The 15,483-nt window shown below is 37.1% G+C and overlaps 1 protein-coding gene across 1 annotated transcript; it reads left to right on the top strand.

Moving 5' to 3' along the window:
• The first annotated feature begins 8,832 nt into the window (after window positions 1-8,832).
• LOC128201615 (uncharacterized) lies at window positions 8,833-12,506 on the top strand. Its single transcript, XM_052899126.1, has 2 exons — window positions 8,833-9,846; window positions 10,371-12,506. Exon 2 carries the CDS (start codon window positions 10,376-10,378, stop codon window positions 12,245-12,247), a length of 1,872 nt encoding a protein of 623 aa, XP_052755086.1. The 5' UTR covers window positions 8,833-9,846; window positions 10,371-10,375; the 3' UTR covers window positions 12,248-12,506.
• The last annotated feature ends 2,977 nt before the right edge of the window (window positions 12,507-15,483 follow it).

The raw sequence follows: 15,483 nt of genomic DNA, 5'->3' as shown, positions 1-15,483 counted from the left end.
TCTTCTTTGTGGCTATTATTTTTATTATTGTTGATGATTTCCGGATCTGTCATCGTTTCGTATATGTATAATAATCTGTGAATGAAAAAAAAAAAGAAATTAGTTAATATGAAATATTTAAAAAATAATTACCCAGTTACATTAATAAGTAAGTCATTTATTCATTACAACTGATACTAACTCTGTCATCGTAAAAAAGTTGTCATTTGTCTCTAAGGCATGTGGAGATCTATTATTGAAAATATATAAAAAAAAAATTAATTCCACAATAGCAATAAGTGGGAGGAAAGGGATTGTTAGTAATGGAGACTAAGAATCCCATTGCTAGCAATATACCCTACCAGGTCGACCTCCTCGCGGTCCTCCCTGCAAACTATCATGGTTAATTCCTGATGAATCCATCATGATGGGCTAACTGGCCTGTTTTCATTCTCATCTGTCACCCTTCACTAGTGCTCCACCAGCGTATTACGTTAGCGCAGGCGGGGTTACCAAACCATTTTCATCCAACAAAAAAAAAATAGCAATAAGTACAACATAATTTTAGTAATGAACGAAAGACAAATCAGTACAACTACATTATTAAATAAATATATTTCTATGATCTCTCTCAGTTAACGGAAAGAGGCAATAAAAATACCACTACTTACGCTACAATTAATAGTTTTCTTTCGATATATATAAAAATTTACTCTACATATCATTGTCGGTTTATATATCCGTCTATCACACAAATATATGTGTGAAGATAACACCATATCCCTCACGGTATAGACTGATAGAGTAAATATTTACATACATTATATGTTAAATAGAATGAATAACACAGGTATGTGTTCCGTTTGTGTAATAACAACATGGCTCACAGTCACGGGCCGTGTCAAATAACCATAGAAAATAAATTGCTTACAATAAATCACGGATGAGCGTCGACAGGGTTAATGTGGCGATGACAATAATTGTACCCTTTACCCTATCTAAATAGTGTTGCGCTATCATAAACTTTACATGTTACTGCATTGAGTTCATTTTACTTTGTCTACAATTGTTTGAGTTGAGGATATGAGTTTTTTTTTTATCAAATTAGATTATCACATTTTTATGTTTTTTTTTTTTTATAATGATATAATTATGTTTGAGGTCTTATGACAACTGATTATAAATAGATAAAGGTTTATACTCTTGTTATATATTTATATATAACGTATGTATATAATAAATATACTCGCTGTGGTCCAGACATAGAATGGGCCACCTGTTCCTTTCCCGTTTGGTGTAAGAGGCGACTAAAAGAACTGAATGGTCGAGAGATAAGTAGCAACGCCCCTCTTTAGATATCACCAAAGACTAACTACGATTGCCAATTCACTTGCCAAGCGTGACAACTATTGGCGAAGCCCCCTATAGGGGGAACCTAGGTTCAGCAGTGGACAGTGGAGAGACAGGACGACAGATATGATGACGATGATGTTGTATATATGTAATTCGATTATGTTTACAAACTTTTTTCAGAGCTTTATCATATAGCAGAGTTATATACTTACATTTGATTATTTATAATGAATAAACTCAGTAACTGAATCGATTTTAAAAATTCTTTTATCTATAGAAAACTACAATATTAGCGGGTAACATAAGTTACATGTTATTTTCGAAAATCCTATCAATATATATATATATATATATATATATATATATATATATATATATATATATATATATATATATATATATATATATATATATATATATATATATATGTATATATATATATATATATATATATATATATATATATATATATATATATATATATATACGTATTAATTAAATGTGTTATTTAGGTATAAACATAACATAAAAAAATAATTATTTAAAATTAATATAACGATTAGTTATATTCTACTCACCATGTTAATTAAGCAATTAATGATTTTTAATACTAATTAAGTAAAGTAATAAATAATAACAATAATAACTCTCAGCTGCCAGCTTTATTTAGCTATTTTTTTTATACAACTTATAATGGCAAACAAGCTGACGGCCCACCTGATGGAAAGTTGTAACCGTCGCATATAGACATGAGCAGTATCATGGACATAACAAGAGTATACTGTAACCGAAGTTTTATAAGAAATATATTATATTATATATATAATGTTCAGCAACAGACAAATATTTTGTATATTTCCATACAAGTTTTGTTTTTTTTATACCATTGAGTTGGCAAATAAGCATACGGCCCGCCAGATGGTATGCAGTTACCGTAATCTATGAATGCCTACAATACCAGGGGCGTTACGCGCGCGTTGTCGACCCTGAAGAAACCTCTTTACCCCATTTTTTTTAAAAACTCGTATAAATTGATTTCAACCATAAGATATTCTGTTAATATCCTATAATAGTAGAAATCAGGGGGGAAAGGGATTGTTAGTAATGGAGATTTTTTTTATGGGTGAAAATGGTATAGTAACCCCGCCTGCGCTAACGGGATACGCTGGCGGAGCACCAGTGAAGGGTGATGATAATGAAATGAGAGATGTAGAGAATGAAAACAGGTCAGTTAGCCCATCATGATGAATTCATCAGGAATTAACCATGATAGTTTCCAGGGGGAACCGCGAGGTGGTCGACCTGATTGGGTGTATTGCTAGCAATGGGATTCTCAGTCTCCATTACTAACAATCCCTTTCCTCTCAAGTAATGGGGATTAGCAACCCTATTACTAGCAATATACTCTATCAGGTCGACCTCCTCGTGGTCCCCCTGTAAAACATCGTGGTTAATTCATTGGTGAATTTGTCACGATGGGCTAACTGACCTGCTTCATCTATCTATCATCCCTCACTGGTGTTCCGTCAGTGTATATCGATACCGCAGGCGGGGTTACCATTCCATTATCATCCTTAAAAAAATAAATCCAAATAAAAATTGCATTGAATGATTTATAAAGATAATTAAAATAAATACACATAAATGTTAACAGAGATTTAAAAGAGTAACTGTTGAGTTTCTTGCGGGCTCTTCTCATCTTTCTTCTCAGCAAATAACAAATTTTCTAACCCTAATTTTAATAATCGTAAAAAAAATTACAATTTTAAAGTGCTTGTAAACAAGTCAAAGGTTTTTTGGAAGTGATTGTTTAGCAATAAGACCGCCTTTTGTACTACACTGTACTTATCAAATATCCCTTAACAATTACTGTAATATTGGTGAAATAGTGTTAAATAAATAATTATTATTTATATATGTTTAAATAATATGTTTAATTAATTAATGAAATATATTATTTATGCATCATCTATATAAGTATGTATCTATATAATATAATTTCACCTTTTGCTGTTAAATTGGTTACACAGGTTACACTCTGGGTTTGTTGTACGCGTCCGTGTAACCTAACTTCGGCTGCAGCTGAAAATCAGTGCTTTGCTTTTAAGCAAAACTATCACTGAGCTGTAGCCTATTTGGGTCACTGCGACACACTTGGTGAAAACATATCTCCATACTTTATCTTTTGTTTTATATTCGAAAAAGTGTAAATAATCTGATTGTATAAACTCATTTGTTAATTTACGTGTGTCATAAATAAAGTGTTTATCTGTCTATCTATCTATCTATCTAAATGTAAATAAATGACTGTAACTACTAATAAACTGCCAGTTTTCTCATATCGGGTTTGCTGGAAGAAATCCCTATTGGAGATAAGCTCGCCTTTGTGCACTATTATGTTTGTTTTTACATTTCAATAACCTTTTGTGTACAATAAAGAATAAATAAATAAATAAGTCTAAATAAAAATTTGAATGTTTCTGTGTTAAGGTACAGTGGAATAACACCTGAGTTCTCAGAAAGAGCAACGCATGGGGGGGTATCATGAGCGAAATAGTATACTCTGTTACGTCCATGTTTAAACGGTGGGATATGACGGGATAAATTTACAGGGTACAGAGGAATAACACCTAAGTCCTCAGGAATGGCAACGCATGGGTGGTATCATGGGCGAAACAGTATACTCTGTTATAACCATGGTACTGCTCATGTCTATAGGCGACGGTTACCACTTTCCATCAGGTGGGCCGTCAGCTTGTTTGCCATTCTAAGTTGTATAAAAAAAAATCAACTAAACTTGATAAAGTTTTCATAATGTTCTATTGAAGGAGACCAGATTCTATATTACACAGACGCAGGTATGTACCGCGCAATTAATCGTCCGTCGCTTGCTGTAATGTAATAACGTTTAACCCTTCAACTACCACATAAGTACATACAAGTAATCCGCCTCGACGCGCTCACTAAACCGGAAAACGCAAATTATACAACAAAGGCGTAACACATCTGCGCAGGCGCATCCTCCCTCCATCCTCCGAGAAAGGAAAATTGTTCAAGCAAACGTCGACTTTACTACGTTGATATAAGAGAGAAGCAGTGGAGGGGTTAAGAAGATTTATTATTGATACAAGATATGTTTAATAAGTGCAAAAGAACGCAACGGTGCGGACAAATCCGTTGAGTGTTGTAGGGTTACCATGAATTCCTTTTATCTCTACGTCCATCTCAAGTAAGTCACTACTTTTTTAAGCCTAGCCAGTTTATTTTACTATTTTTTAACAATTTCCAAAAGAAGGAATTTCTAAAGTCTTTATCGTTATTTTTTTTTTTGCTACATTATACAGTTACGTTGGTAATTTTGAATCGATTTTGTAATTTTGTATTGTAATAACATGTAAATTAACGTAAATTATCATGGCTGTCGTATATTTTTGCAAAACGAAAAAAAAACTCCATATTCTACGTTCTAAATTCAAATAAATTTAATCTATGTGTCAATGTCGTACGTGTAAACGACCACTAGATGGAGTGGACGACCTGAAATGCATTGCAGGGAGTCAGTGGATACAGGTGGCTCAGGACCGTTCTTTATGGCAGTCTATGGGGGAGGATTATGTCCAGCAGTGGACGAATAGTAGCTGAAATGATGATGACGATGATGTGTCTATGAAATGTCTAATTGTTCATTGTCAGATTAATTGAAATTTAAATTGTAATTTTATTTTTATTTGACATTTCTATTATAGTTATTATTTACAATAGCTTTAGTGAATTTACAGGGTACAGAGGAATAACACCTGAGTCCTCAGGAATGGCAACGCATGGGGGGTATCATGGGCGAAACAGTATACTCTGTTATGTCCATGGTACTGCTCATGTCTATAGGCGACGGTTGTCACTTTCCATCAGGTGGGCCGTCAGCTTGTTTGTCATTCTTAGTTGTATAAAAAAAAACAATAGCTTTATTGACTGCTTATAATGCATGACCAACGTGTGCACTTGGTACCAGTAGTGATTTGTGTATTGTATAATGTATGTAGTAAATAATTGAAAATTAAATAAATATATAATTTAGCTATATAAAATAACCTATCTGTACGTAAATTCAATAGTTAATATTTGCATGCCATTTGATGTGACGAAACATAATGGGCATCTTTTAAACTTGACAAATTACCGAATTTGTCATAAGAGGTGCTCTGAAGAATTGTTCGGATTGATACCTGCTGCTGATTTTCACCATCGTACAACCGCCACAAACTAAAGTTTCATCCCAACCATCTGGACGAGTGGCGGTCCTCCACCGTGCGTTTTTCAAGGCACTTTCTCCACGCACAACCACTCTCTGGAATCAACTTCCAGCAGCAGTATTTCCGAACCGATACGACAACATAACCTTCAAGAAAAGAGCATATTCCCTTTTAAAAGGCCGGCAGCACACCTGCAATGCCGCTGGTGTTGTGGGTGACCATGGGCGGCTGTAGTCACTTACCATCAGGTGAGACGCATGCTCGTTTGTAAAAAAAATCTTATCTACAATTTTTCTGGTAAATAAATTTCATTTCGTTTCATTGTCAGGTAGATAATGTATGGAGAAGTTCTACGTTCAGCAATTGATAATTTACAGCTGAAATTATTGTGATGGAAATGTCTCCAGTAAACCTGAACGTGTGGATACATTAAGTGATTTGTGAAATGAGTCAATGTTCGCATGCCACACTCGATATAGTACAGTGTTGCTATATCAGAACTCAGTGGTAACCGAACGCCACTTCACGCGCTATTTGCCACAACCCACGAATGCAAGAGCGACTAACAAAATGCATTTTTTGCCACTTTCCTACAAAAGACCACTTCAAAGGATTAATTCTAAATGAGTCCCACAAAATTTCATGTTTTACTAATAATAACTCTTTGTTACATTTTTAAGGGCAAAAAATGGATATGATTAACAACTGATATATCTCATTGTGAGCGTACGAATTATTCACGGTACATTACGTACTAAAAGAGTTTAAAATAAATGTTTTCCGTAATCGGATTATGATGGTTTAATTTTTAGAGACTCGTTTCTCTAAGAAATTGTATTGAAATATTATTTAGGAACGGCGCAAAGAACTTTCTGTTATTAAAATATGAGGTAACTATACAATATTTATTAGAAATATTGTCAAAAATGATGGAGTAAATATATATAATAATGGCACAATGATCATGGAAAGGTGTCCCAGGTTTTTCTGCCCGAAAAAGCCCGTCTTTCAATAATAACAATAAAATACTTCTGTCACCAAGCAAGAACATGGCAGTGAAATTAGAAGGAACGGAGGCATACCATTTTAATCTTTAAGAATGACAACGTATGAAGGACACCATGGGTGTCTAAGAATATTCTGGTATACACCATGAGCATATGGTATTAATCATGTGTATCATATAGGTGAAGATCATGACTTTCCATCAGGTGGACCATCAGCTCGTTTGCTATTTCAATGTGTATAAACGTAATTACTTTACTGGTGGTCATCGAGCCATTCCCAAACAACTTTCTGCCTCATCCAATAATCGAACCAGTACCCGAACGAGCCGTTCCAATCGTGGTAAACATAGGCACAATATAATGCTCAGTAATTCACTCAGCGTTCAGTAAATTACAATAGAACTGGGTTAAGGCGATCGACGGTGTGTCTCTGTAACAAGACCATAAAGATTTATCATTGTTGAATTTAATAGGTCTTAAAACGTCTGTTTCGTACCGCGCCGCCGATAGAAAGCGATCTATCTCAAACATGATATCTCGCCGATGACGGCCCGATGTTTGTATATCGATTAATTAATAAATCCAGCTCCGAATCGAGCAATCGAGATCCGACATCGATACACAGCGCCTCTCTAATTGAGTCAAGCCGCCACAAAAGATACAAAACAACCAATTTAAACTTACCGTTTACCATTGCACGTGGTCACCAATTTTAAATCTTAACGCAGCGCAATAAGGAAGCATTAATAAACAATCGTCCGACTTAATTAGACGTCTTAATTTTGTAATAAAAAAAAAGTAAAAGCGGAACACTAAATGCCGAGCATTTACCTGTCATATTATTAAAAAATAAATCGTCTACGCGGTGTATGGGAATCGATACGATTTTGATTAATGGACGTTAAACTCGATTATGTTAACGGAACGCGAGTCGATCCTTGGAACGATCTTTGTTCAGTTTTTGCGAAATGATAATACCATAAGTAACACTATATCGCCCGCATTAATCTGTAATACTTGTATTGTGGTGTAACAATGTGTGTAACATTACCGAATTTTATATGGTTTTTTTTTTGTTAATTTTATGGATTTGTACCCGTTCGCGGCGCGGGCACCTGTGCCATTTCTCATAGAGCGGCGCCCTCTGTGGATCGGCGTGTTTGACACTCTAGACTTAGGTAATGCGATATCAATCTACACAATGGAATTTATCCACAAAACCATATTAACTACTGACAATAAAAGACTTGTGAATTAACTAAAAAATCGCTGTATTTTCATAAAAAATAAAAAAAATACAAGACGTTCGGCGTGTGAAATAAATAACTAAGGGTAGCTCGTATTGGATTTGTATTTTTTAAGTAAATTCTACTAAATTATAAATTTATAAAGAATTTTATAAAGAGGTAAATATAGCTAGCTATTAGGTACTTCGTATTACATGAATTTAATATTTTTCGAACTCATTAAGGATTTTTTATACAACTTAGAATGGCAGACAAGCTGACGGCCCACCTGATGGAAAGTGGTAACCGTCGCCTATAGACATGAGCAGTACCACGGATATAACAGAGTATACTGTGCTATGATAAATGCTCCCCCTGTCCCCCCCCCCACATGTGTTGCCATATCTGAGGCGTAAGGACTAAATATTTATTATAAATATACGCGCGCGCACACACATGCACGCACACGCACACACACAACACCCAGATTGAATTATAATTACAGATGGGCAAAGCACCGGGTTTAAACCCGGTGCTTTGGTAAAAACAATAAACACCTAAACTCCCATAATCACCCAAAAAAAAAAATAGGTTTTTACGTATTTTTTTGAAAATTATATTAAATTATTTTTATAAATTGTATTGATCAATTCTACAATATTAAATAAAACGTTAACTAATAATATTTCAGGAAATTTTAAAAATCTATATATAATAAAATGAAAGTAATTAATTTTCAGTGTTTTCATGTTGCAGTTGATCAACATGTTGGCCTTTTGCTTCCCGTAGATACTTTAAAATTTCTTCATAACACCTCGTTCGCACACATGGCCGTATATATTTAAATTCTTGAGCCACTAACAGTCCGAAATACTCATTTCTTTTATCCTCTTCTCCATAAATTAAGCATTTAGAACAGTTTGTTTCTTCTTTCAGTAAATTTTCTTTTACTTTATCCTCGTTTTTTTCTTTGTTGCGACGACGCTCATCTGGACACTGGGTCTCACTATCGCCAAATATATTTGGAGATCGGCTTCGGCTACGGCTTGGCAGACATTTTTTTCTTTCTACAATTTTAAATTAAATTTATTAGAATAAATGCTTCGAACACACGCGATCTAAGTACCTTTTGTGTTTATTATACCTTACCTACCTAGGTATAAAAAGAGTACTTACGTAGATTTTCTTTTATTAACTGTTTTATACGAAGATCTTGATCTCTCAAATTAGCATCCATTTTACTTCCAGTGATTATCAACTAAATTAATAATCCACAAAGTATTAAATAACGTTTTTATGAAATATTTAGCACAAAAACAATACCCTTTAAATATCGATCGTCAGTAACTGTGGCTGACTTACCTATATTCTAGCAAGCAGGACTGCCAGATGTGAAGGGGAAATCCCCAATAAATTGTTGCATGTGACTGATGATGTGAGCATGTTCGTTTCATAATAAAAATGTTGCCAGGTAACCAAAAAGTCGTATGTTTTTGTGCGAATTACGATCATAATCTTTACGATCGTACATTAAAAAATAGACAAATAATAGTATGAGTACGATTTAAATCGTATATCTGTCAACCCTGCTAGCAAGACAGCGACAAAATCACGTTGCATAACAATGTAGCCCAAGCTTATATCTTATGAAATATACGGAAGAGATACGGACTTAGAAAAAACAGAAATGTTGTTCTTTGTGGAAGTCATTGATGAAATTCTATGTATTTTAGCCCGCAAACTTTCTTCAAACAAAAACAGCGCCATCTAGTATCGAGTTCTGTAATTATCTCTTTGTTTATGGATTTGAAGTAAGACCGCCACGCATGCAATACATTATGACTGGGGATTCCCCTATTCGTCGACGCTGAATATGAGGCGACGACAATCACTGTCAAACGTGTTCACTATTACTCTGACTCTGGTAACGTGACTTCCTGGTAACGTGTTAGGTAGGAAAAGCAGTAAAAAAGTGCATATTAAGGGAGCAGATTTGAAATAATATTTATACTTAACAAGAAATAATTAAAGGTAAGTGGATTTTTGAATGATACAATTATATCATGATCACTTAACAATTTTAACTTAAAATTAGATGTATTATTACAAGCTTTTATTTAGCTTTCGTTATGTAAATAAAAGTATGTAGGTATGTTCGTATGTTGATGCAATTATCCTCAATCCTCAACCGACTGGGATAAAATTTTCCATACACGTTTATTTTGGATGATAGTGCATAGTTAGCTGAGAGTCGTCATTGGATAATAATGGTGGATAGCCTAAGATGTGTACTAGATATTTATTTTTAACATAATATGCGTAAGTACCTAATCGAATTAAAGAAGTTGCTGAGAAAAATACAGAACAATACGATAATAAACTAGCGTCTGCGTTTAATCCTCCGAGGAGATGTAATTTTACAAAGGTTTTTTGTATTTATTTTATTATTTTTTTAATAAATTTATTGTAAATAACAAGAAATAATCATTGTAAAAAAATAGGCACTCTATTGTTGAATTTTCGTCAGACCAACTAATCATCGTTCATTTTTTTAGGTTCAATGGGGAGACCTAAAGATTTACGCATATGGGAGCACTACCGTACTTTACCAAACAAGTCTGTTTCTTGCAAGCTTTGTAATAAGGTCTACAAATTCAGTAATGCTGCCAAAATGCTTCAACATCTTATCACTTGTCCAAAATCTCCAGAAACATTAAAAGACTCTATGAAACTTATAAAAGATAGCTCGTCCAAAACCAAAATGTCTGGACTGTCAGAGATAGAGACAAATGATTCTTTTATAAGCCCCTCGTCATCTGCTAACACTACAATAAATGCTGAGTTTCAAGACACCGATGATCATATAAAAACAGAATTAGCGAGAGCTATATTTGTAACAGGGACGCCATTATCGATGGTGCAACATCCTTTATGGATACAATTTTTCGAAAAATTGCAACCAAAATTTAAAATACCTTCACGTAAAGCTTTAGCGACAAAATACTTAGATAAAATATATAGAGAAATGCGTTTTGAGTTAAATGAGGAACTAAATGCTTGTAGTTACTTACACCTTCAGTGCGATGGCTGGTCTAATTTAAGAAATGAAGGAATAATAAACTTTCTTATATCAAAACCTCAACCTGCATACGTTAAAAGTTTGAATACAGAAAGTAATCCTCACACTAGTGAATACCTTAGCCAAGAAGTTGAAAAAGTAATGAAAGTGTATGGAGCAAATAAGTTTCTTGTACTTATTGGCGATAACGCTAGAAATATACAAAAGGCATTCGAATTAACAAAACTCAAATATCCACATGTTGTTCCTCTCGGTTGCTGTGCACATATCCTTAACTTGTTGTGCCAAGATATTGTAAAGATACAAGAAGTAACTGTGTTTATTATGCAAGCCATAAATATAATAAAAACTGTTAAAAGGAGTCAACGATTAAGTTCCTTGTTGATAAAATCAAGGCAGGGTGAAGATTCTACACAAACACTAAAATTGCCTTGTGCTACAAGATGGGGAAGTCATGTTACTTCGTTAAAAAGTTTGAAAGCAAATAAGATAGCTTTGCAAATATTAACAGTTAGAGAAGATGTGGTAATTTCAAGAGATATTAAAGATTTAATTCTAAGTGATGATTTCTGGACGAAGACAGGGGAATGTATAAGTATTTTGGAACCAGTCACTGAAAGCATATTTTACTTAGAGAGCGACCAGAATCGTTTGCATCGCACATACATTACATTTAGAGATGTACAAGCTAAGATACGTTTTGCATTAAATGAGATTTCGACATTGAGCGAAGAAAGCAAACAGCAGATTCTAACATCAGTATCTTCAAGATGCAATATGGCAATGAGGCCAATACATTTTGCAGCATATATTCTAGACCCCAGGACTCTAGGAGTCGAACTTACTCAAGAGGAAGAACTTAAGGGTATGGAGTTTATCTACAATTTAAGCCAACACTTAAGTTTGTCAAATGTAATGGCAGATTTGGCGTGTTATAAAGCTAAAGAAAACTTTTGGGCCAGAGGATTTGTATGGAGCTCATTAGATAGCATTGAGCCCCTAATATGGTGGAAAGGTATTTGTGGTTCCACTGAGTTAAGCAAAGTAGCGATTCGTATTCTATCAGCTCCCTGTACTTCGGCAGCCACTGAGCGTTCCTTTAGTATCCAAGGCTACATACATAATAACAAAAGAAATCGACTTACAACTGAAAGAACTGAAAAAATTTCATTCATTTGTTATAACTGGAATCTTAAACATAAAGCTGAATGCGAGGACATTCAGTTTAATGAAGAAAATACCTTAGAAGCTTTCATTGAGCAAGTAAATGAACATAACAGTTTAGACGAAATAGAGCCTATCGAACCTATACAATTCATCGCTTGTAATAACTCTGAATCTGACAGTGATTGACTGTAGTTTTACATTTTACTTTCATCTCTTTCTTAATAAACTCAAAATCAAATTAAAAGTTTTTTATTCTGTAGGCTGCATAATAATATTGTCTATGTCCAGTATAGTGGACGTCTTGCGGCTGAGATGACGATGATGAAGTACAAAATCATAAACACCCAAAAATTTGGGTGTTTATGGGGTTTAAACCCAATAAACCCAAAACACCCGGTTTTTACCCACCAGACTTTAAACCCACCCAGGTGGATTGCCCATCTCTAATTATAATTAATTATCTCTTCCTATAAATTATATTTATTACATTGAATTCACTTATTATATTACAAGTACTTAGTAAGTAATCCTGCGGAGTGTGGCCCTGGTGACCTGTAATACAGGTATTCTTATACCTATCTCAGGCACCAGTCTCTCACAGTAATATTTATAATTTTTTATAAACATGTCTCATTGTATCTCACTGTAATGAATTGTGAAGAGGAAATAAATCTATTTACTATTATTTTTTAAAATTTTACAAAAATCTCGTCGCCTCTCTTAAGGAGAGGAGATGGCAACTAACCCCCGGCAGAAGCACAGTCGGCCGGGGTTCAGGGCCCCAGTGAGAGAAACCGGCGTACAATGCGGGCAGAATCTAAGAGCACCGCTTAGTAGTAATAGGTTTGCGCGGATTCTGGCTCACTCGGCGGCGGCATCCCAAAAAAACCTCATTTGACAAGACTTGTTCCTAGTTGGTTAAGTTAATCTTCAACTTTGAACTAGTATTTAAGAGTCTAGTGTCTGTGTGTCTGTGTGTCTGAATGTCTAATGTCAGTGTGTCTAAGTGTTCGAGTGTCCGAGTGTCTAGTGACCGAGTGTCTAGTGTCCGAGTGTCTAGTGTCCGAGTGTCTAGTGACCGAGTGTCTAGTGTCCGAGTGTCTAGTGTCCAAGTGTCTAGTGTCCGAGTGTCTGAGTGTCTAGTGTCTGAGAGTTTAGTGTCTGAGTGCCCGAGTGTCTAGTGTCCGAGTGTCTAGTGACCGAGTGTCTAGTGTCCGAGTGTCTAGAGTCCGAGTGTCTAGTGTCCGAGTGTCTAGTGTCCGAGTGTCTAGTGTCCGATTGTCTAGTGTCCGAGTGTCTAGTGTCCGAGTGTCTAGTGTCCGAGTGTCTAGTGTCCGAGTATATAGTGTTCGAGTGTCTAGTGTCCGATTGTCTAGTGTCCGAGTATCTAGTGTCCGAGTGTCTAGTGTCGGAGTGTCTAGTGTCTAGTGTCCGAGTGTCTAGTGTCGGAGTGTCTAGTGTCCGAGTGTCTAGTGTCCGAGTGTCTAGTGTCCGAGTGTCTAGTGTCCGAGTGTCTAGTGACCGAGTGTCTAGTGTCCGAGTGTCTAGAGTCCGAGTGTCTAGTGTCCGAGTGTCTAGTGTCCGAGTGTCTAGTGTCCGAGTGTCTAGTGTCTGAGAGTCTAGTGTCTGAGTGTCTAGTGTCCAAGTGCCTGGTGTCCGAGTGTCTAGTGTCCGAGTATCTAGTGTCCGAGTGTCTAGTGTCCGATTCTCTAGTGTCCGAGTATCTAGTGTCCGAGTGTCTAGTGTCCGATTGTCTAGTGTCCGAGTGTCTGAGTGTCTAGTGTCTGAGAGTTTAGTGTCTGAGTGTCCGAGTATCTAGTGTCCGAGTGTCTAGTGTCGGAGTGTCTAGTGTCCGAGTGTCTGTCTAGAGTCCGAGTGTCTAGTGTCCGAGTGTCTAGTGTCCGAGTGTCTAGTGCCCGAGTGTCTAGTGTCCGAGTGTCTAGTGTCCGAGTGTCTAGTGTCCGAGTGTCTAGTGTCCGAGTGTCTGAGTGTCTAGTGTCTGAGTTTCTAGTGTCTGTGTGTCTGAGTGTCTAGTGTCCGAGTGTCTAGTGTCCGCGTGTCTAGTGTCCGAGTGCCTAGTGTCCGAGTGTCTAGTGTCCGAGTGTCTAGTGACCGAGTGTCTAGTGTCCGAGTGTCTAGTGTCCAAGTGTCTAGTGTCCGAGTGTCTGAGTGTCTAGTGTCTGAGAGTTTAGTGTCTGAGTGTCCGAGTGTCTAGTGTCCGAGTGTCTAGTGTCGGAGTGTCTAGTGTCCGAGTGTCTAGTGTCGGAGTGTCTAGTGTCCGAGTGTCTAGTGTCCGAGTGTCTAGAGTCCGAGTGTCTAGTGTCCGATTGTCTAGTGTCCGAGTGTCTAGTGTCCGAGTGTCTAGTGTCCGAGTGTCTAGAGTCCGAGTGTCTAGTGTCCGAGTGTCTAGTGTCCGAGTGTCTAGTGTCCGAGTGTCTAGTGTCTGAGAGTCTAGTGTCTGAGTGTCTAGTGTCCAAGTGCCTGGTGTCCGAGTGTCTAGTGTCCGAGTATCTAGTGTCCGAGTGTCTAGTGTCCGATTCTCTAGTGTCCGAGTATCTAGTGTCCGAGTGTCTAGTGTCCGATTGTCTAGTGTCCGAGTGTCTGAGTGTCTAGTGTCTGAGAGTTTAGTGTCTGAGTGTCCGAGTATCTAGTGTCCGAGTGTCTAGTGTCGGAGTGTCTAGTGTCTGAGTGTCTAGTGTCTGTGTGTCTAGTGTCCGAGTGTCTAGTGACCGAGTGTCTAGTGCCCAAGTGTCTAGTGTCCGAGTGTCTAGTGTCCGAGTGTCTAGTGTCCGAGTGTCTAGTGTCCGAGTGTATAGTGTCCGCGTGTCTAGTGTCCGAGTGTCTAGTGTCGGAGTGTCTAGTGTCCGAGTGTCCGAGTGTCGAGTGTCTAGTGTCCGAGTGTCTAGTGTCCGAGTGTCTAGTGTCTGAGAGTCTAGAGACTCGAACACTATATACTCGGACACTAGACATTCGGACACCAGGCACTCGAACACTAGACACTCAGACACTAGACACTCGGACTCTAGACACTCGGACACTAGACACTCGGACACTAGACACTCGGACACTAGACAATCGGACACTAGACACTCGGACACTAGACACTCGGACACTAGACACTCGGACACTAGACACTCGGACACTAGACACTCGGACACTAGACACTCCGACACTAGACACTCGGACACTAGACACTCCGACACTAGACACTCGGACACTAGACACTCGGACACTCAGACACTAAACTCTCAGACACTAGACACTCAGACACTCGGACACTAGACACTCGGACACTAGACACTCGGTCACTAGACACTCGGACACTAGACACTCGGACACTAGGCACTCGGACACTAGACACTCGGACACTAGACACTCAGACACTAGACACACAGACACTAGACACTCAGACACTAGACACT

This window comes from Galleria mellonella, unplaced genomic scaffold, assembly GCF_026898425.1.
Source record: "Galleria mellonella isolate WM207_F2 unplaced genomic scaffold, CSIRO_AGI_GalMel_v1 utg56, whole genome shotgun sequence".
Classification (NCBI taxonomy): domain Eukaryota; kingdom Metazoa; phylum Arthropoda; class Insecta; order Lepidoptera; family Pyralidae; genus Galleria; species Galleria mellonella.
This window is presented reverse-complemented; position numbering and strand designations above follow the sequence as displayed.